This window comes from Podarcis tiliguerta (assembly GCF_965153285.1).
Source record: "Podarcis tiliguerta genome assembly, chromosome: 13".
Classification (NCBI taxonomy): domain Eukaryota; kingdom Metazoa; phylum Chordata; class Lepidosauria; order Squamata; family Lacertidae; genus Podarcis; species Podarcis tiliguerta.
Genome location: NC_139546.1, coordinates 716,017 through 739,166, shown reverse-complemented (window position 1 = coordinate 739,166; position 23,150 = coordinate 716,017). Strand labels below are relative to the sequence as shown.

Below are 23,150 nucleotides of genomic sequence, written 5' to 3'. Positions count from 1 at the left end.
TCATGATTATTATAAGCCCTGTTTGGCTGTGGAGAAGCAGGAAGGAGAATGAGCTTTGGGAGTGGTGGGGGCAGGCTGGGGTGGGCACCCACACCTCACAGTGGGTTGGGAAATTTAAATATAATGGAACTTTAACAATGCAGCCCCATATATGTCTATTCAGAGATAACCCCCACTGAGCACAATGGGACTTACCCCCAGGTAAGCATGCGTTGGAGTGCGGCCTAGGTAATTTGGCCATATTAAAGGGGTCCCAAGCATGGCCTCCTGTGCTCTTCACCCCAGTAACTAGAGCTCTGGTCAGAAGCTAGGTCTGGCCAAGGCCAGGTCTCCTGGCCACAAAGGCCACACTCCAAGTCTCTCCTTTCTCATGACAAAGGTCACATTTCTGGATGCACTAAATGACTCTGCCCTAGAACACCTGGCTGTTAAAAGAAGGAAGTTTGCAGACCTGAAGCTGCAACCCCAGAGTCGGCCACGACTGGACCTAATGGTCAGGGGTCCCTTTACCTTTACTAGGAAGTGTGTTGGCCAAGGGCTTTTCCTCACTCTCCACCCCTGAAGACAGACATTCCCCCAACATGATGAATGTTTTCTTTTGAGCATGCGAGGCTCTACTGCTTTCCTTCCTTATTTCAAAAGGGAATTTGGCAATCTGGATTTATGTCTTGATTATCTCTCGTCACTGCACAATTACGTCTGTTGGCAGGAGTACCAGAAGCCGATATCTAGCCTGCCATGGTTCCTCCCCAGAAGTCCGCTCCTGGGTCTGATCTTGAGTGGCACCCAGGACCTGGTGCGAGAGGTGAGTGTTGTTGAGCCTGTTGGGAGCAGTGACCAAAGTGCAATGGCCAGTTTCCAAGAAATGCAAATGGCCAGTTTCCAAGAAAATCCAATACAGTCACATTTGACTTCAAAAGAAGAAACTTCCCCCCAACAAGTTGAAAGGCAAAGCCAGGAGCTCCTTGTCAGGAATGGCAAGGTTCCACTCCCTGGTTGCAAAGCTGGTTTGAAGAGAATCCTCTGGTGTGCCTCCTTCCTGGTTCTGGTGCCCACCCCACCCCCGACACGTCCACTTTCATTTCCCACAATGCTCCAGAGCCATGCTATGTCTGGGATACTGTGATGAATTAAAATGGCCAGCTGCCAGTTTGTGGCCCAGGGAGAAGGTGGGCCCTAGGGGTGCTGGGGTGTCTGCAGCTGTTCCAGAGTGGCAGGTGCTGAGAGATGACCTGCCCAGCTGGGGATCCTGCAGCAGGCTGGACCAGCTCCATACAAGCGTGTTGCTGTTGCTCGTACTGTGGTCTTATAATGCCACCAGAGTATATGGTGCTACACAAGGAATGAGATTCTAGGTTTCTGCCCCATGGAGCTCAAATTCCACGGAGCTCAAATTCTACCCACGTTGCAGGTCAGGACCATCCCAGACTTTGAGTTTTCAGGGCCCAGACTTGAGACCCAGGGCCGACCCCCCTGGTGACATCACAGGGGCAGGCCCCAGAGATGGAAAGTAATTGGGGGAGGGGAGCAGAGGACAGCAAATTCCTTCAGAGTGTCTGTACTGTAATTTGCAGTTGCTGGGCTGAAGCTTGCAAGCTGCATGCACAGCGCTCTTACTCATTTTTACCATGATCACTGAAGGCGTTCTCTCCTCCACCTGCCACCTGGAGGGGGCCAGGCAACCTGGAGACAGACCAGGAAAGGCAACCCTACACTCCAGGGAGAAAACAGGAAGTGGAAGCCGAACTGGGATGGAAGAGTTTCAGAGCTGTGATCCCTGGCTTTCTTGGACTTGGTTGCTTGAATGCCAGTAGCACATCACAACACTTGGGGTGGATGCTGGAACCTTATGGATGATGCCCTTTCTCCATCAACTCTGTGAGATAGCTGGCTGTTAAGTTCCCTTTTACAGGTGCACACCCACCTTCAGCAGTTATCGGATGGAAACAGAACCCACCAGCTGTAACACCCATAATATCAAGATATTGTTTCCTGCAGCCAGCGGGAGACGTTAATGGAGGCAACATCCTATCTGCTTATTGACTCTGCCATAGCCTGTTGTCTGTTGCTTTAAAAGGCAAGGGCTGCCTTTCTCTCTGGGTGAAAGGCAGAGCAGAAGGAAATACTCTTTTCCTAATGCACTAAGTTCTCAGTTGTTCAAAAGATGCCTCCATAGCTGCAACATGGAATATGGCAACCTCTTGGTGCCTTATTGTTCATGGGCTGGAATCTGGGCACATGCACACCACAGGCAAGATGCAGTCCACCCCCTCACTTAGAAAATGAACTCCAGCAGCTCCTGCCAACAAAAAAAGATGGCGGCAAAACCAGGGGTTTCAGGGTGCCAGAACTGTCTCAGGTAAACAGGAGCAAATGCAGAGGAGGCCCTGAGAGCGTGGCCTGCCCAAGGTCACATAGTGCACCCACAGTCGAGGCAGCGGGAGACTCCATCTGCAGCCATGGAGCTGCGCGGCTGCCGAGAAGCGAAGCAAGCCCAGCCTAGGTCTGGACAGTTCTCCACCACGACAATCTCGCCCCATTGCTAAGATTACCTGGGCAGCCATCCCGAAGGCCGTTTCAAACAATGGTTCCAGCTAAGCCATTCAGAGCTCGCTTGGCGAGTTGCTTAGGATCCATCCAGCGTAGCCTCAACACGATGCCGTGAGTTATGAGAAGCGGCTCTTCCGTCCCAGTGGAGAAAGCTCAATAATTCATGCTGCATGTCGGTGGCTTTGCCCTTCGAGTCCCAGGGAGGTGAGTATTGGCTGCTTCTCCAGATAAGAGCGAGAAACCGGACCTTCCTAGAGATTATATTGCAGCCACTGCTGATCTTTGATTAGCCACAGGTACATTACAGGCTGAGCATGGAAGTAAGCCAGAGATCACAAAAGGGATCGAGCTGAAAATGTCACTCTTCCCTCGTGACACCCCCCTCCCTCCCATCGCCCACCACCCCAAATCACTGGAACCAACGGAGGCCAGTGTGCTTTTTGGAGCTCAGAAGCCAAGGAAGCTAAGCCTAAGCCACAGCCTTCATGGTGAATAATGCATAGCTGGTGAGCAAAGTCACAGGATCTCTTGCCAAGTTGGGTCCAAGGCAGGTGGTGCTTAAAAATTAAAAGTGCAGAGAACTGGGCTAACAATAAGACCAAGAAGTTAATGTTTAATGTGCTCAATAACTCACAAGACATGATAATTCTGACTCCTCACCTGGGGAAGTGAATTTACAAAAGGAATGTCAGCAAATCTTTTTTCACTCTTAAACTCAGATGATGCCCAATCCAATTTGTATTATCATGGACACAGACCAGCCTCTAAGTTACAGGCAATTACAAATGCAATTTGCAATTTACAGACCAGTAGAAGACTACTAGGAACTATCAGCACAGCAAAGGACTAGGATAGGCATGTGTTTTGTCACACATTCAGTGGATTGCTGCATTGCTAGCGTGCTTGGTAAAGAGATTTAATATTCCAGTTCCTAGCAATGCTTGCTGATGCCCTGAATTTTGCCACTTTAGTAGTGATTTGTTTACAGCACCTGACAAAAGGACAGCAGTAAAATTATCTGATCTGCCTAGGAATTTAGTTAAAATGGGTGTAATACCTGAAAGCTGTTAAATGGAAGATAGAGCAAGCTTGTCTTTTCCTGCTCCACAGGGCAGGATGGGGACCAATGGATGTTTCATGTTTTATTTTGTTGGAAGGCGCCCAGAGTGGCTGGGGCAACATATAAATAATTTGTTGTTATTGTTATTGTTAAAATGGCAAGAAACGTGATTCCAACTAAACATCAGGAAGATCTTACTTGTGGTAAGAGTGGAATGGTCTCCTTCAAGAGGCTGTAGACCTCTACCTTGCATTGCAGGGATTGGACTAGATCCCAGTCAGGATCCCTTCCAACTCTATGAGTCTACAAATTTTCTATGATTCTACAATTCTATGACTCTGCAAATTTTCAGGTGTAAATAGTACAGAGGGAGTCCAATTTTGATTCAGAAAACTGTCAAACAGCTCTTACTGTCGGAAAGTTCTTCCTGGTGTTTAGTCTGAATCTCCTTTCTTGTAACTTGAAGCCCTTGGTTCAAGTCCTAACCTCCAGAGCAGGAGAAAACAAGCTTGCTCCATCCTCCATGTGACAGCTCTTGAGATATCTGAAGATGGCTATCATATCTCTTCTCAGTCTCCTCTTTTCTAGGATAAACATCAGCAGCTACTTCAACTGATCCTCTGCACACCTTCCAGCTTATCAACATCTTTCTTAAATTGTGGTGCCTAGAATCATGGGTATAGCCAAGATTTTTGTTAGGGGGGCAGGCTTTTGTTTGGGGGGTGCAGAACCTCAGATTTGTATTGATTTAGGGGGGCAGCTGCCCCCCTACCCTTCCTTGGCTATGCCCATGCCCAGAATTGGACACAGTATTCCAGGTGTGGTCTGACCAAGGCAGAATAGAGGGGTTCTATTACTTCTCTTCATGTGGACACTAGACTTCTGTTGATGCAGCCGAGAATAGCATTAGCTTTTTCTGCATCACACTGTTGACTCATGTTAAGCTTGTGGTCCACCAGGACCTCCGGATCTTTTTCATATGTACTGCTAGTACATATGAAAAAGCCAGGTGTACCACATCCTATATTTGTTTATCTGGTTCTTCCTGCCTAAATGCAGAACCTTACATTTGTCCCTATTGAAATTCATGTTGCTAGCTTGCGCCCAGTTCTCCAATTTGTTGAGGTCATTTTGAATTTGGAATCTGTCTTCTGTGGCATTAGCTCCCCCTCCACATTGGTGCCATCTGCAAATTGGATAAACATCCCCTCAATTCCTTCATCCAAGTCGTTTATAAAGTCGTTGAACATCAGTGGGCCCAGAACAGAGCCCTGCATCATCCCATTTATTACTTTTTTCCTGGATGATGACAAACCAATAATGAGTACTCTTTGGGTTTGGTCAGTCAACCTGCTACAAATCCACCTGTTACCTCATTCAACCCACATTTTACCAGTTTCCTCACAAGAATATCATGGGGAACTTTGTCAAAAGCCTTGCTGAAATCAAGATATACTACATCCACAGCATTCCCCAGATCCACCAAGCTTGTGATTCCATCAAAGAAAGAAATTAGATTTGCTTTTGAGAAACTTGTGTTGGGTCATAGTAATCACAGCATCCTTTCTAAGTGCTCACAGAGCAACTGTTGCATTATCTGTTCTAGGATCATTCCTACAGGCAATCCTCACCTAAGTCCACTCCACCCCATTCCACCCCACCCTGCCTTGTTCCGCCCCTTTTTGTGACATTTTTATGACGGTTTGGCACTACTTCTGGGTTTGGCACTGTGTACACGTATGTAATTGTGCGTCATTCGGACGTGCCTAAATTGGTTGTTGCCTGTATTGATATCAAATTCACCTGTTGGTAGTTACCTGGGTCTTCATTTCCCTCTCTCTCCCCCTCAGGTTGCTGCCTGCTTCTAGACCAATTCTCACACACCCCCTGGCTCCGGCTTTGGTCCGCCTAACCACTGACCAGTTGACCCACCCATTTGCCCTCTAACACAGAGCAACTTCCTTTCTTAATATTAATAATAATAATTTATTATTTATACCCCACCCATTATTTATACCCACACTTAGGGGTCATGATGGCCCTTGCCTGGCTACTTCAACAGCGGGATCCTCCATTAGATTGTAACCCTTGCTGGGTCCAGGAATTAGAAGGGGCTGAGGCACACACCCTAACCCCTCCCCCCCCCCACAAGCATCACAACAATATGTTCAATCCAGCTCTGGGTGATTCCTCAGAAGTAAGTTGTAGTGTGGTTCATCTGACTGCATAGTCTTAAATTCCTCAACATACACCTGCAATTCTATGCATGTCTACATAGTGTGCAATTAGTAATGGGGAAGAAATTAAACTCAGTTCACATTTCAAGATGGACTTACTTAATTTGCACTGTCCACCCACCCTTCAAACTCTGCACATCTCCAGGCAAGTAAAGTGTACCAGAATGTACATAGAATCTTAGAGTTGGAAGGGACCCCAAGGGTCATCTAGTCCAACCCCCTGCAATGCAGGAATCTCAGCTAAAGCATCCATGACAGATGGCCATCCAACCTGTTTAAAAACCTCCAAGGAAGGAGAGCCCACAAACTCTCGTGGGCGTCTGTTCCACTACCAAACAGCTCTTACGGTCAGAAAGTTTTCCCTGATGCTTAGTTGGAATCTCCTTTCTTGCAACTTGAAGCCATTGGTTCGAGTCCTACCCTCCAGAGCAGGAGAAAACAAGCATGCTCCCTCCTCCATGAGACAGCTCTTGAGATATTTGAAGATGGCTATCAAATCTCCTCTCAGTCTCTTCTTTTCCAGGCTAAACATACCCAGCTCCTTCAAGCACTCCTCATAAGCAGGGGCGGAGGAAGAGGGGGCGAGCCGCCCCAGGTGTCACCACTGAGGGGGGTGACAAAATGCCGGGCGGCACTCGCCGTGGGGCTTGCACCCATGCCTGAGCTATGCGTCTCTCCTGAGCGAGATGTGGTGGCTTGGGTGCCTCACTGCCCAAATGGTCCACCCGCTGCCTCCCCCGACCCAGCTGTAGGGCGGCTGAATGGGAGGAGGCAGGCAGACTCCTCGGAGGCCCCACAGAGCCCCAGCTGGCCCCGCCCCCGTGGGCAGCTGGTTCCGCCTTCAGGCACAGGGCACGCACACCGCCCCAGGGACCCGATCGGCTTGCTCCACTGCTACTCATAAGGCTTGGTTGATCCCTTGATCCTCTTGCTTGCCCTCCTCTGCACACCATCCAGCTTGTCAACATCCTTCTTACATTGTGGTGCCCAGAACTGGACACAGTGTTCCAGGTGTGGTCTGGAATAGAGTGGGAGTATGACTTCCCTTGGTCTAGATAGACACTAGACTTCTGTTGCTGCAGCCTAGAATAGCATTAGCTTTTTTTGCTGCTTCCTCACATGGTTGACTCATGTTCAGCTTGTGGTCCACTAAGACCCCAATATTCTTTTCACATGTACTGCTAGTAAGCCAGTGTAAAGGGCACACATGGTGTAAATGTATATATAAGTGAAGATAACATACAAAAATTATAGGAGGAGGAACTGTTTTGCAAAGATGTGTATAGTAGGCAAAATTGCAGGAGAAAACTGCACTAAAATGCTAGTGAATTTCATGAGGAATATTTTTTAAAACATTTGCAAACCAATGTATAGAACTAAACAGATGACTACAAAAATGAGAAGCTGAGGAGGGTTTCCCTCAAAAGATAACCCCTACCTGCAAACAACCCCCCTAAAATCATACAACAGCAACACCTCAACAATGACCCCAAATTGTTTTTTAAAAGAGAAATTTAAAAAAGAAGTGGAAGAGGCAGGGTGCCTTGTTGGGCTCCAAGGGGGATGATTTCTCAGAGATTTGCAATGCCTATGGGCACATGTTGGGAACCCCTGTTTTTTATGCATTTGATTTTTATTTTCCTGGAGGCCCCCCCAAAAGACATTATGAAAACCTGTATTCCCACACATAAACAACTAACAGCAGTATACATCTGTAAAGCACATTCTTATTAAGTGATCCACAAGTTAATGGAAACCTTTGGGACTGGTCTTTGGTTTTCTGGAGAATTTCTGAACAAAATAAAGCTCCCCCTTTCTCCCGCCAAGGTGTCCTTTTGTGCTTTATTCCTCTAGCTGGTCTTAACTTGTGGATCAATCTTCCCATAAGGGCAAGAGGCTATCCTCTTTTGTACCAGGGATTCAGGGTTGCACCTTTTAAGTCATTCCGGAATGCAGCTATAACCATTTATGCTGCCACTAAGAGTTAGTGGTTTATCCACCTAGTCCTGATTCTCATTTAAATACAGATTCAGTAATGCAAGGGCTACAGACATTGCGACATGCTGTTGAGTAATTTTACTTAATTCATTACTATCTAGATGGCTTCCCCTTTCCTCAGTTTAATCCCCACAAGAACCCTGCAAGGTAGGTCAGGCTTAGAAGCAGTGACTGTCCCCCAAGGCTACCCAGTGAGCTTCATGGCCAAGTGAGAATTTGAACCCTGGTCCCTGCCAGGTTTTAGTCTGACACTCTAGTCTAACCGCTACACAGCACTAGCTCTATTTCATTAAACCCTGAGTAAAATACTCACTTTAAACACTTGCTCATTAAACACTTGTTCCCCCCAATCTGCCACCTTCGGACATGCCCACCACAAGTGCCTATAGCTGCCTTCTCCCAGCCCCTCGCCAGGACACAGAGCCCCCATTCTAAGGCTTCGCTGGTTGTACTTTTGCTCTTGGGAGGCTGGGGTTCTTAGAAGCCAGATGCCTAAGGAAAGTGCTTCAGACCCCACACCTCATCCTGCTTTCTGCCTTGCTCCCTTTAGGGCGATGGGCCAAGCGCCATTCTGGAACCTGCAGCATTTTTCTGGCAAATGCTCTAATTATTCCTATTGCGTTTTACAGCCTGGGTTCAGCTCCATGCCATCCTACCTCCATGCAGAGAGATCTCCGACCCGTTATTCTTTCCAGGAGTTCAGATTCCTGCCTTGCTCTGACATGATGAATGACTTTTGAGCAATCGGATACGTGCCGTGCCCCTCCGTCTTGCACACCCATTCCATTGCCAGTTGTCTTAAATGACCAGATCCGAACGGCATTGTTGCAGTCAGACAAAATGGAAAGAGGAATTCCTTACCACATGCCTGGATGTCTCTTGTTCGAATTTAATTGAATTCTTGCTTGTGCTAAAACAGCCATCAATTATTCAAGGCCGCATTCATTAATTCTAAATATTACAAGCAATAAGTGGGGTGTTACTGCACCGTTAAGGATTCAGGCAGATAAATGCACCTGCTTGTTGCATTTTAATCCTGCATACTTGATCAGCCATCAAGCCTGGAAAGGATTTAGCCTGCTGCAGCTCACGAGAGATGGGAAATGGATATTTATTTTACAGAGAGCTAGTTACCAATCTAGTCAACAGTGTGATGCAGCAGCAAAAAAGAGAGAAACGAATGCTGTTCTAGAGTGCAACAACAGAAGAATATAATGTCCAGATCAAGGGAAATAATAGTATCTCTCTCTTCTGCCTTGGTCAGACCCCACCTAAAACAACACTGTGTTCAGTTCAAGGAGGGCATTGGCAATCTGGAAGGTGTGTAGAGGATGGCAACCAAGATGATCCAGGGTTTGGAATCCAAGGTGGAATCTACACACATATTAAAAGCGTTCTGAAAATGCTTTTTTAAAACCGTTTTTTAAAAATACATTGAATTTTCCATAAGGCTCACCATCACCATCCAGTGTCACACTTAAAACATTTTATTTGCAGCTGTATAGCTGAGTTCCAAGCCTTAAGAGGAACAGCTGAGGGAGCTGAGGATGTTTAGCCTGGAGTCTGGAGAAGAGGAGACTGAGAGGAGATACGATGGCCATCTTCAAATATCTCAAAGGCTGTTACACAGAAGATGGAGCAAACTTGTTTTCTCCTGCTCTGGAGGGTGGGACTCAAACCAATGGCTTCAAGTTACAAGAAAGGAGAGTCCGACTAAACATCAGAAAAAACTTTCTGCCAGTAAGATTGGTTTGACAGTGGAACTGTTTCCTTCAGCAGGTTGTGGGCTCTCCTTCCTTGGAGTTTTTTAAGAAGAAGTTGGATGGCCGTCTGTCATGAATGCTTTAGTTGAGATTCCTGCATTGCAGGGGGTTGCACTCAGTGCTTTTTTTCTTACGGCCTAGGACCCTCGTACCTACGGGACCGCCTCTCCTGGTATGCCCCACAGAGGAACCTACGGTCTGCAAATAAAAACATCCTGAAGGTCCCAGGCCTCAGAGAGGTTAGGCTGGTCTCAACTAGAGCCAGGGCTTTTTCGGCCATGGCTCCGATCTGGTGGAACGCTCTGTCACAAGAGACTAGGGCCCTGCGGGACCTGACATCTTTCCGCAAGGCCTGCAAGACAGAGCTGTTCCACCAGGCCTTTGGTCAGGGCGCAGCCTGACCCCCTCCTCTGGCAATCTGCACAGAATTTTGCTTAATGGTTGCCATCAATCTGATTGGAATTATTTTTATAATGAAATGATTTTAGAATGTTTTATCATTTTACTGTTGTTAGCCGCTCTGAGCCCGGCTTCGGCTGGGGAGGGCGGGATATAAATAAAATTTATTATTATTATTAAAAAAAAATGCTGAGGGGTAATCTCATTTTGACTCAAGAAGATCACCATTTTATTGTTCAAATCAGAAAAAATAAATACAGTAAATGGACAAAAGTAAAAAGATTCACAAAATATTCAGGGGGTCTGTGTACCCCCAGGAAAAAAGCACTAGCTGCACTAAATGGACCTCAGGGTCCCTTCCACCTCCACAAGTCTATGATTCTATTATCACTAGCATTGCTTAAAAGAGTAAATAAAACACACAGAGGCCCCATTGGTAAGAGGGGAAATCTTCTTTACTTACGGTGTTTTCATCTTTATGAGGTCGACTGCCTTGTGCATTTTCCTGACTATCTGTTAGTCTCAGCCCCGTCCTCTGCTGATGGGGGCCTGCAAGGTATACTCAAGACTGACTTAGTGACACAAGGGAGCATCCTCAGAAGACAATGCCCACCACAACCCCCCCCCCCCCGTGCTAGAATGCTGGCTTTCCTAAATACTAATTCAACAAGCACATTAAATCTTATCAAGTCTGCAAGTTAGTATTGTAATAAATGAAAATCTGCCCTTATTCCCTTATGGGGGAATAAGAGCCCTTATAGAGTCTTTTGCAGGTTCTCAATCGGTCGGAGAAAAGAACAGGCCAACCAGAGAATACGTATTGAGAAGCAAAGCAGCTGAAAAGCCTGATCTTTATTGAACTGTTGCAACAGGATGCTCCCCTCACACGCAGGAAAGGAGGAGGACCCCGAACAAAGGCGTGCCCGCCCTTATATAGACATTTTTAATTGCCTGCCCTGGAGTCCAAGACCACCCTCAGAAACATCATACCTACATCACAGAAAGGGTGTAGCTCAAGAGAAATCTGAGTTCGTTGTTTCCCTCCTGTCTGGCAGGTTACCTGTTAATGCTCACTTGATTGGATATCCTGGGTAGCCTGGCCAGTCTTTTGTAATGATAAATACTTAGTTCCTGAGCCAGGTCATAGGCTCACCCTATTCATACACAGACATACCCTCACGACAGGATTTGTGAATGAAAAGACAATGGAGAGGCTTTTCCATTTTCCTTGACCTTGCAGAGAAATCATTTGGTCAGTTTGGGAGTCAAAATGGTTTCCAGGCTGTTTTCCTGTGCTGCTTCAGACATGTGGTTCATATATTTATGTACGTGTTTGCTTGGTACATTTATGAACATTTATTATATATAGACCTTAATTTTTTTATTTCAGTATAAATCGTTGGAACTGCTCTTTGATTTTCTGGAGAAATTGTAAACAAATCCAGTTATCATCGCTGGTCCTGCTGTAAGGGGGTACGATTAGCTCTTTACATTGCCGCCCCCCAAATATACTTAGAAGAGACAGCTTATGTTACAACCTGCGATTGTGGGAAAACAGAGCCTAGACTTCCCATTTAGGGTTTTTCATGTTGCAATTCTTAACACACTTTGCGGAGAGGGGGAACCTGCTTTCCAATACTCATGCATAGAAATGAGCACACATCTGGAGAGGCTTTCATCAGAGCCACCCAAGCTGGCCTTTGCTGTGGGAGAGCATCCTTGGGGGCTGAGGAGAAGCCCCTGTGGCCTGCGAATCGCCTTGGAGGGACTCCCTTCTGACATGCCCCTCCTGAAGAATGTGGCCCCCCAACATCAGCTGAGGTCTGAATGAGCTCATTGTTGCCCCTGTTATTCTGGTCATAAACTCCATCTCTCTTTCCTGGATTGTTTTTTTGGTGGGGGGACAACGACAAAGGTGACAACAGAGATTAAGCCCTCTGCTGGGCTGCTATATCTTCACTCTTACTTTTGTGAATACTTCTCATCTTTTAGGGTTTTTTTAAAGACTTTATCATTTAGAGCTGGGGTGTAACAAAAGCTTTGCAAAAACAGGTCTTCTCAGCAAGCATTTGCTCTTGGGCTGCCTGAACTGCCAAGCCTCTCAGCCTAGGACTGTCCAGGGGAAGGGGCTGTTTTTGGCGCTCATTGCAAATGGGAATGGAAATCACAGGGCCTTGTGAATCAGAAAATGTTCTGGGACTTCTTCAGATCTTAGCATTCACCAGAGGTGGGGTAGAAATTTGGTTTGGTTTGCATTTTAATGTGGACTGGTCTCATTCTCAAAACAATATGCAAACCAGAGTGCAGCTTGCCTTGAAAATTTGCACTTCTCCAGATTTTACAATGCAGAAAAATGTGTTCAAACATGCAAATTTATGGGACAATTTAATTTTTTCTTTATTATTAAAAGCTAAAATAACATTTAAACTGTATTATATTTGGGGGAAATTCTTTTTAAAATGTGTTATATTAGGCAAATTCACATGCAAAGGTGTGTTTATTAGGAGGAAGAGAGTTTTAATGTTTAAAAGTTCAACATATATAGATATTTAACACAAATGAATGTGGAAATGTGTTGCACTGGAAATACTGAAAAATTAAAAATTTAGAGAAACGTAAATTGACAGATCTAACCATCCCTGCCATCCACCTTGAATTACAATGGAAGCATTTATGGCAAACTGAGTATATTTTGATTTTTCAGCTCTCAGATTACACACACACACACAAAGCAGCAAAGAGGAATGAGATGTAAATTGCATACTACTTTTCAAGGGGAAAAATCATCCAAAATATTTTTACAAATGACATATCAGATAAGCAATAAAATACAATTTAAGACTGCAAAGCACTGCCAAAATCTTAAAGCAATATTTCAAAATGTTTCTAAAAAGCCAAGAGGACCAACGCTAATCCAGCATAATGTAAAATTATCAAAATCAGGTAAACATTGGAAAGTTCTGCAGCTCAGATCAAACAAGTTGCTAAAGGTGGTGGGAAAAGGTGGAACGTCTTGAAGGCTGCAAGAGAACGAAGAGAACAACCTAAGAAGAGCCGGCTATATCCAGCCAATGGCCCATCCTCTTCTCCCAGTGGCCAAATGGATGGGCCGGCCTGGTCGGACTCTGACATCTCACGTAATCACATTCCACCGTGGTGGGGCTGCCGCTAAGAATGCCTTCATCATGAGCGCTTCACAGACATTTCATAGTGGATTGAGTAACTTCATTGATTGACTGTAAACTATCATCATCATCATCATTTTTAAAGATTTCCTTATACCACGTCAGATCCTGGCTCCACCTAGCTCAATGTTTTCTCCTTGCAAGGCAGATGTTGTGCCACAGAGCTACAGCCCTTCGCCTAAGAGGGTGTGTATTGTTTTGAAAATGGCCAAAAACAATAAAAGGAGCAGAATTGGTTTTCTCCTGACTCCAAAGCAGACAAAAGAGCAGGATTGTGCTGGGCACCATCCACTGTGCAGTCCTTTCCTGCCAAAGTCCGGTAGACGTGGAGGGGGAAGACGGGATTCTCCTGGAGGGCTCCTATTCCTCAGAAGGTCTTCTGCAGATCTTCCTGAATGACTGAGCCCATTGTGTTTTATTTAACTGCAGAACTATAGGACCCAATTAAAAATAATGAGGCCCGTCTCCACCTGCCAGGCTCAGTTAGTGATAATGGAAGCTGATAGCTCCTGGAATATATTCATTTTTGTCTGATAGGTGAACTAGGGCAGGGGTCTTGGCTTGGGTCAGTGGCACATCCCTAGCAACAAAACATGGGTCATTCGCACTCAAGGGGGCCTTTAGGAACCCAGTGATTAAATAAGGAAGTAGGAAGTAAATCAAATACAAAAACGTGAAGGACACCCCCCCCCTCTCCGTTTCAGCTGCATTTTACTGTTTGGCTATTCATCAGATTACTCCCTCTCTTTAAGGCCAATGGGAAAAATCCACTGACTGTGGACAGATGAGGAGGGGGATCCATTTGACATCACACATCCAGGGACAAAGAAAGCAAGCAATGTGATTCTGGTCCACATTGAGGAGTTGTGGAAAGGTCAGTATTTCCTGCCCCGTCCCAGAACCACCATACAAGCCTAATTGTATTACGAAAACCTGGACTTGATCGCGTTTGGGTTTAACTGAAAGAATTATTAGAAGCGCTGACATCTGCATGGCGAGATCAATATAAAATCACAGAGCTTTTAGTTAATGCACCAGGTTTCTTTTATCATTCAGACCCCTCTTGAGGCATTAAAAAATACACATATATATTTACCCGTCAATGGAGACAGTGTGCTGGGGATATGTCCTAAATGAGAGCCACATGGGAGGAAGCAAGCCCGGTGGATGGTGTTTATTATTGGCTCAGGCCTTTCAAAACATACTATTTTGTGTGTGTGTGTGTGTGTGTGTGTGTGAGAGAGAGAGAGAGAGAGAGAGAGGAGGGGGGATTTGAACTTGGCCATCTGACATGACTGGTTCTTGAATTAACGTTAAGTATCTGTGCGTTGAGAGCACTCCAAACTTGGAGAAGCAGGACAGGACCTGTCATTTTGAATGAGTAATCCATCCTGAGTGCAGAGGAGAGGCAACACATTGCTTCCCCCTTCAGTCACGGAGAAGGGCAATCACTATCTGTCAGCAGCTCTTTAAACACCCCCCCCCCCCCAAGATGGGATGCTTAACTTATTGGCAGCAATTCAGCCCTGGCACCTCCACTGTCAGCAGTGGGTGACTTTGACACTTGTTAGTAGGTGACCACAGTGCAAGCTGCGCACTGAGAATCTTGGCCATGAGAATTTGTTTTAAAAAAACCACTAACATCCTTCTCTGTGTCTAATGATGTTCCTGAGAGAGGCGAGAACAGCCTTTCCTGCGTTCTCCACCCACCTTGAGCCACTGCAAACAGCAGCCAGCAAATGCCTTAAAGGGACGCAATTCATCGTCCAATAGTCCGGCACCCATTCCTTCAGATGAAATTGCGCATCATAAACAGCTTATGGTGGGAGTTCGTGGTACATCCATTGCAGAGCTAATAACAATGTGGATTCTGTGTATTTGGGCTTGAATAGACCAGTGCATAGCTACCGTAAACCATGGAGCTTGCTCCCACGGGAGGCAGTGATGACCCCTAGCCTGGATGGCTTTAAAAGAGGAATAGAGAAATTCATGGAGCTACTAGCCAGGAGGCTCTGCTCTGCCTCCATGTGCTTCTGAATGTCCATTGCTGGGCATTGCAGGAGGGGGCAGGGCTCTTGCGCTTGGGTCTGGCTTGCGGGTTTCCTAAACACATCTGGTTGGGCAATGTGAGAACATGGATCCTGGACTGAATGGGCCATTGGCCTGATCCAGCAACTCTTCTTATGTTCTTAGCCGCAGATTGTATCCTATTAGAATAGTGTATATTGGAGCAATCTAAATTAGGCTGGCTGATGAAATTCTATTACATGGGAAGAACGTGAGACATGCCCAAAGCTGTTTTGAGGGCGCAGCTATGGGGGGTGGACATGCCCCCTTCCAGGGGAGCAGCACAATGGCACCATCACCTATTCTCCTCCAGACCTCTTTTGGTGGCAGAACTTTGCAGCTATCCTGACATCATTGGGAGCAATTTTTTAAGCTTTCCCACATCACTACAGGGACGCGGGTGGCGCTGTGGGTTAAAGCCTCAGCGCCTAGGGCTTGCTGATCAAGAGGTCGGCGGTTCGAATCCCCGCGGCGGGGTGCGCTCCCGTTCGGTCCCAGCGCCTGCCAACCTAGCAGTTCGAAAGCACTCTCGGGTGCAAGTAGATAAATAGGGACCGCTTACTAGCGGGAAGGTAAACGGCGTTTCCGTGTGCAGCTCTGGCTCGCCAGAGCAGTGATGTCACGCTGGCCATGTGACCCGGAAGTGTCTTCGGACAGCGCTGGCCCTCGGCCTCTTTGAGTGAGATGGGCGCACAACCCTAGAGTCTGTCAAGACTGGCCTGTACGGGCAGGGGTACCTTTACCTTTACCTTTACATCACTACAAGAGCACGTAGGTAGCCAGGGATGTGTGTCTGCCTTTTTGCACCATTTCCTGTGTTTTGTGTGTGTGTCCCAGGATAAGTGAATATTGGATACAGCAGCTGTTCTGATGATGCAGTTACAACATTCCTCCCCTCCTCCTCCCCCCGACTGCATCAGCATAAATTATGGGTATAGGATGTTGCTTTTTTTCTCTATAGTTGACAACTAGGATAGCTACTCTCAAGTTATATATATAGTTTAAAAATGCACAGAAAACTCAGCAGGTAGCTTGTGAATTTTTTCTCTGGTCTACAGAGTTATTAGTATCAATAAGAAAAGATTGTGTAGGGAAAGAGGAAGGGGAAATGTCTGAAAGATACCAGAAATCCCCTTTTGTCCTTGTGTTCCCCATTAGTACACCCCATAACGCCAGCTGGGAGGAGAGCACATCGTGATCGATTCAGCTGGTCACCCGTGTGCTACAGAAGAAGCCAAAAACCGACAAGCAGTTGGCTCATTCTCTTGCGATATTGTCACCCAGGAAACAAATCTATGATGACACAGTTACATGCATCTGTGAACCTCCTGGCCTCATAGGTCACTGGGCAAATCTCTGCAAACCCAACTGTTGACAGTTCTTCACGGGGTTCCCCACAGGAAACAGAAGGTTAATTGACCATTCCCCAAAACCATGAAGTGCTTTTGAAAATGTTAGTTTTAAATCATGGGACACAGCCCCCTGGACTACAAAAAGGAGCAAGTGCGAGAGGGGCTTGTTTCTACTAATTACTGAAATGTTGGATTTGGGGACTGGGAAGGTGAAAAAACGGTTTAATTGGATTTCCGAGTCATGTCAAAATTGAGCAGAAGCAACCTAAGAAGCGGTGGCAGGATTTGGGACAGAGACGTTTGAGGAGGGTGGGTGGATCCATCAGGCTAAAGTGCCCCTGGATAAAAATAACACCCCTGCCTCGATTGTTCCCATTTGATTAATGCCTGTCAAGGAGACGTGTGTAGAAAAGTCTCACCCTGGTCCATGTAGAATCTGGAAAGGACAAACGGGGATGAAACATTGAAGACACAGCTCACATTGCAAAGGGACCAACTTCACGTCCTGGCAATACCCCAAAGCAGATGCCAGCAGCTCATCTGCTATCTCAACAAAATAAATGGGGAGAAACAGCAATGCCGGCATGTCCTTGTAGGTCTGTCTGTAACAGGAAGCACAGAAGACCTAAAACAATTTGAGATCTTGTGCTGGAAGAAACATCACCAACAGCTGGGGCAACAGGGCAGTCTTGCCCAGGATGGGGCTTTCCAGATGTTTTGAACTGACCCCCATGACAGGACATGGAGAAAGTTGAGAAATATTTTTTTCCCCTCCCTCTTTCATAACACTAGCAAGTCACGGACATCCAATGAAGCTCAATGTCAGAACATTCACAAGTGATAAAAGAAAGCACTTATTCATGCAGCAGATTGGTTGAACTATGGAACTCGCCGCCACAGGAGGCAGGGATGGCCTTTAAAAGAGGATTGGACAAATTCATGGAGAAGGCTATCAATGGCTGCTAGCCACGATTGTTTTGCTTTGCCTCCACAGCTGGAGACAGTTGGTATCCATCTGTCTCGGGAGACACTGGAGGAGTGTGCTTTCAGGGATGAAGTCCAAAGGTTGGCGAGTTACAGCGCCTGCTGTGGCTGTAGAGACTGATAGGGGAGACATGTTTTGTTGCAGTTGTGGCAGAGGAAGGCATCCGGTTGTGTTGCTGCAGATGCACCGGGGCGTTTTTCCTCTCTGCGCTTTTCCCAGCAGTCATTCCTCCTCTGAGCATTGTTGTGGATGCATGACCTGACCGTCTCCAGGCACTGCAGTCATCTGCTAAGGATTCCTACAAGGCAGATTTAAGGTTAATAGAGGCAACAATGCTTCTGAAGACCACTTGCTGGAAACTGCTGGAGGTGAGAGGCCTCTTGTGCTCAAATCTTGCTTGTGTGCTTCCCACAGGCATCTGGCTGGTCCCTGTGAGAAGAGGAGTCTGGACTAGAGGGGCCCCTGGGGCGGATCTCGCAGGCTCTTCTCCTGTTCTGGACTTGACACTAACTTTGACATTCTTTTCTCACCAGGCAGACATTTTCCTTTTTCTGGGGCATCAATACCCAGATATTGATGTTTATATATTCTGACTATGTTTTTAACTTCATAAACTTTTGTTGCACTACCCAAAGGCCATGGCATCATCCAAAAACATCAACAGTCACTACATATACAATAAAACCACAGACAAATCTACTAAAATTCTCTGTTACATAGGTAGTTCTCATATAACATGCACAAATTAAATCTCCGAGTCCCCTTTGCAGTTGGCCACTAGTTTATCTGGTTCTTTCACCCTAATCTTCCCAGCTGCCAAGGTACAGAGAGCTACTTTATAAGCTACAAAGTCACTGGCCTCACTCTGCAGCCGTTTCACCTTCTCTGCCCTGGTTGTTCTCAACATACTTGTGCATTTTGCTTATTGCTGATATTGTAAAGACTGCCTTCTATTTGAACCAGTCAGGCACTAGGACCACCCTCACTTCTTCCGACCTTGGTTTCAGGAAGACCTTTTTGTCCGTTACATCCCTGCATATAATCAGTGGTTGGTCCTATTGTACAACTCCGATGCACCATCTGTATGCTCTCAAGTGACTAGACTTTTGCTAAATGCCTTTTCCTGGTGGGATTAATGGGCAATTTCACACTAAATGATTTTAACTACAATTTGTTACACTGACAGAAAGTATTACAAGCAAATTTCACCCATGGGGGGTGGGGAGGCCTGGCCTTGCAAAATGGAGCACCTATCGCTCTGGTTTATGTCTATTTCGGTTTAAATATCAATCTACAAGAAATACAAAGAAGATTTGTAACACAAGTGGAGGGGGGAAATTAAATGCTCTGGTAAATTAAAAGAGGCATTAAGCGTTCTGAGGAAATAAGTTGCTTGTTTAAAAGCAGTTATTCACTATAATTTGTGTGTGTGTGTCTAGACTTTCCTAGTGCTGTTTTTCGCTTCTCTAGCCCATTTTGGTGCACATGGTGATGTGTGGATCAGGCCTTTGCTCTATTTCTGTCAAGCAAATCACTGTGTTTGTTGCAGAGTACTGGAACTTGCTAGCCAGTGTGTCGTAGCAGAAACACATTCTGAATGATGCCCTAGTAGAGAGATGAACACTCCTTATTGATATACCTTGTCTACTTTAATTTACCTGGAAGAAGGAAGAGGAAGGTTGACTCAGGATTGCTGCACACAGGTTATGCATTTTGTAAATTCAAGAGGCGGCTTACTCAATGCTCTGCCTCCACAGTCAGAGGCAGCGATGCCTCTGAATGCCAGTTGCTAGAAGCCACAGGAGGGCAGAGTTGCTCTTGTGCCCGGGGCCTGTTTGTGGGCTTCTCATAATGGGGGGCCCCTGGCTGACAAGGGTAAGAACAGGATGCTGGCCTAGTTGGGCCAATGGCCTGATCCAGCAGACACTTCCTATGTCCATCTGTGGCACCCTAGTTTGTTTATTTATTGAACTGCGTTTAGACCCCACCCTTCCTCCAAAGAGAAGTGCAGGACAACTTACATCACAACACATGGAATAACCGTACTATAATACATAAAGCAAAAATGAAACACAATTGCACATTTATTATTTGTACTTTTTTTCACAGCATTTATATACCACTTGCAATTAATGAAATCTTAAAGCGGTTTACAAACTTTGTGCAAATGCATGAGGATTGCTGAATAAACAGGTCATCTGGAAGCAATCAAAAGGGAATCTGCATGTGCTCAGAGGTTTTCTGTTTCTGGTAAGAACTGGCAAAGCTTATTGTTTGTCTGTGAAAGCCCCAGGGAGACCTGGAATGGGCGGGGTGGGCAGAAAACATCGGAACATTGGAAGAGCCCTGCTGGGTCCCACAAACCGTTTCCACAGGGGCTCCCCAAGGCCTGCTGGAAACCTGCAAGCAGGATCTGAGCACAAGATCTCTGGTTTCCAACAACTGGGATTCAGAAGTATTGATGCCTCCAACCGGGGGGGGGGGGCAACTTGAATAAAGTATGGGGGGGCTGCAAGTAAGCCCTGCCCTGCCTAATCAGTCGCATGACATGGCGCGCACACACCCTTTGAACGGCAATACCCATCAACTGGGAAGGAGCAGCCCCTCAAATATTTTACTGGGGACACTCTGGCTAGCAGCCATCCAGAGCTCTCTCCTCCTCCATGAATTTGTCCAATCTTCTTTCAAAACCATCCAGGTTGGTGGGGCGGGGGGGGCAGCTCCCCCCGAGGTTCTGCCCCTCCTAAGAGACATCCTGGCTCTGCCGGGGCCTCCCCGCCTCCTCTTGCAGCAGGGAGTTCCACAGTTCAACCACTCTGCTCTCCCGGCCGGGCTCCGCGCAGCCCCTCATCTCCCCGCTTCCTCCTCGCGGGCCCTTTCCCGCGGCTGGAGGCGCGGGCGCCGCGGCGCCAAAGGGGAGGCCGGCCCGCCCGCCCTCCTGGCGCTGCCGCCGAGCCGCGTCTCGGGGCGACTGGGAGCTCCTCGCGGCCGAGACCCGGCTCCGCGCACTGCCTCCGGGCTCCCGCGGCGAGCTTGGGGCGGCGCCCGGGCTGCTCCGCCGGCCGAGAGAGAGAGAGAGAGAGAGAGAGAGAGAGAGAGAGGAGGGCGCCGCCTGCCCGGAGCTGCCCCCCCCGCCCCGCCGCCGCCGGCCCGCCCCTTCTGCGCATGCTCCAGGCTGGACAGCTCCCCGAGAGGGAAATTTAAAAACGGTTTGGCGAGCGAGGAGGAAGCGAGGAGAGCGCAACCCGCCGGGCGAAGGGAGCAGCCGGGCGCCCGGGCAGCCGCCGCCGCCGCCATCGTGGTGCAGGTACCTGCCTCCCCCCGCCCCGCCCAGGGTGCAAAAGCCGCAGGGCCCCCGAAGAGATCCCGCGGGTGGGGAGCCCGGGACCCGGGGGGGGCATAAGGGGGTCTGGGACCAGCTTCGCCTTCCTCCCCGTGAAAACAAAGTGGCATTGGGATAAAAGATGCTGCAGTGATTATTGCCCCCCAGACTTGTCAGCTGCTTTGACTTCGTTTATTTTCACCCACTTCTGCAATCAGCGGGTTTCTTTCTTTATTTGTTTTCTTTTGAGCAATTATTTCACTTCAATGGGTTGTACTTTTGAAAATACGGCAAAGTCCACCTTGAGTCCAGTGGGTCAGGCTGCTCTCTCTCTAGATACATATGATGAGGACACTCACAGCAAAAATGCCTGGAAAGTCGGTCCTGTGTAAATCTTACTGAATTTGGACTGCAAAATGTTGTTTATCCCAAATTTATCCACTTGATAATGGTGGATTTTCCTCTCATTATATACTAGTGTTTGCTCATTAAGCATCAACAAAGGTTTTTTAAAAAAAAATCCAAGGAAATCTTCTTCTGAAGCAAAATATGTAAGATTTGGGTGTCATCATATATAGCATTTTAAACAATCAAGAGGCTAGTTCTTTATTTGTTGAAATACTGGGTAGTTCTGTCATACTTGTGTGTCCCTCTCCCCTTCTTTCCATGTAGGAAATGATAGAAAGTGATATCACCTCCGTCATGTCTGGCCTCATTCGAAATTCAGGGCAAAGCCACCACCCTTCTCCACAAGAATATAGGTGAGCATTTTCTTTCTTTCTTAATGAATTTGTATTTCTCCCTGCTGTCCTGTGAAACGGTGCTCTGAGTGTCATTTGCCCCCGTGCACACAAATCAATTTCACATTTGCCCTTTGCTTTTCAATTAGCTCTCCAGCCTGGCAATTTCTTGCATCTTAGGATGTGCTCAGTAACTAAGGGTTAATAATTATTTATCTCTTCCCTTGGGAACCTGGCAGAGCATTTTAGTAGGTGCTACTGGGGATTTCTGTCCCCCTCAAATGGCTTCTGGAGGTGTGTAAATGCCAGGTAGAACATCTGTACACTCCTTGGTGTGCAAACATGGTTCAGCCCTTCCACTGAAATGAATGACGGGTTCTGCGTGCATAAGAGATTTTGTGTCTTTGACACGTAGCAAAATCACAGACACATTCTGGCCTCCGTCTGTTTTACCGAAGACTCATGTGTTCATACAAATGACATGAGAAAACTTGGTATACTTATTGGTATAACATTATTCTTGTTTATAAAACCCATTTTTTAAAAATTTCTTTTTTCGTGTGTGTGTGTGTGTGTGTGTGTGTGTGTATTTCTTTAGTTTAAACCCCATACTTTATCCAGCATGAGCTATGGCAGTTTGGAAGTTAATGCCAGCCATCCGTACGCTTTGAATATTGAGCGTCTAAGGATTGTCTTGCTGAATCAAGCCATAGTCCAGGGGAAAGGAATCTCCCTCCCTGTCTCCCTCCATCCAGATGCGCCCTGAGCAGGGAGGCGGGGTCTCCATCTGGCCCTGCTCCAACAGCACTCAGGCTTCAAATCAGCCTTGCATCCACATGAGTACACCGTACAGTACAGCGTGGCCAGTTGGGCAGATGCCTTTGGGCTCTCGCCTTCAGGGAATCTGCTCCTACCATCTTGGATCTTTCCTCTGAATATCAAGGTTCCACTTAGCTATCATGCCCAGTTGGCATTGAGAGACTCCTTCTCTGGAAACTTATTGACTTCCCTTTGCAGCCATATCAGTTGGTGGCCAATCACCACATTGTAACCAGTGGAACTTCCCACCACTGTACACCAAATTCCCTAAGTTAAATTACATGCGGTTTTTTGTAATTTTTGTCTGCTGTAAAACTGCAGCTTAAAAGCTTGAATGGGTGACCCAAAGTTCTAGTATCACAAAAGAAGCGGAAAAGGTTTCCTCTCTCTCCACATAGTTCAGAATTTTAGAAACTTCTTATTGTGTCCTGCTTTCCTGCCACCCTCTGAAGTTATTTACAGGAAAACAAAGCACTGCAGCTTTCTAAAATGTTATTGCATCCTACCATGTGATAGGAGGCAGAATAACTGCTATATGTACTCTCTCTCTCTCTCTCTCTCTCTCTCTCTCTCACACACACACACACACACACCACCACCAGCAAAAACAAAAACAGCCACGCCCCCCAGTTGTTGCCTTGCTGTACTTTGGGTTAAACTGGGTTACATTTTA

At 46.7% G+C, this 23,150-nt stretch overlaps 2 protein-coding genes across 9 annotated transcripts in view; one reads left to right on the top strand and one right to left on the bottom strand.

Annotated features, from left to right (window-relative positions):
- The window catches only part of MYO1H (myosin IH), a 70,411-nt gene extending 61,629 nt beyond the window's left edge, over positions 1 to 8,782 (bottom strand). The window contains exon 1 of the mRNA XM_083407257.1: positions 8,502 to 8,782. Coding sequence (XP_083263383.1) covers positions 8,502 to 8,627 — 126 coding nt within the window. The 5' untranslated portion in view covers positions 8,628 to 8,782. The remainder of the gene's footprint in view (positions 1 to 8,501) is intronic.
- FOXN4 (forkhead box N4) overlaps positions 1 to 23,150 on the top strand; it is a 54,111-nt gene that overhangs the window by 1,997 nt on the left and 28,964 nt on the right. For 6 of the 8 annotated variants that reach the window (XM_083407318.1, XM_083407316.1, XM_083407314.1 and 3 more), the window contains exons 2-4: positions 710 to 805; positions 13,945 to 14,066; positions 21,591 to 21,679. In XM_083407318.1, coding sequence (XP_083263444.1) covers positions 21,594 to 21,679 — 86 coding nt within the window. In that variant the 5' untranslated portion in view covers positions 710 to 805; positions 13,945 to 14,066; positions 21,591 to 21,593. Of the gene's footprint in view, positions 1 to 709; positions 806 to 13,944; positions 14,067 to 20,796; positions 20,904 to 21,590; positions 21,680 to 23,150 lie in introns of those variants that run through there. The other 2 variants (XM_083407312.1, XM_083407313.1) reach the window with 2 other exon arrangements.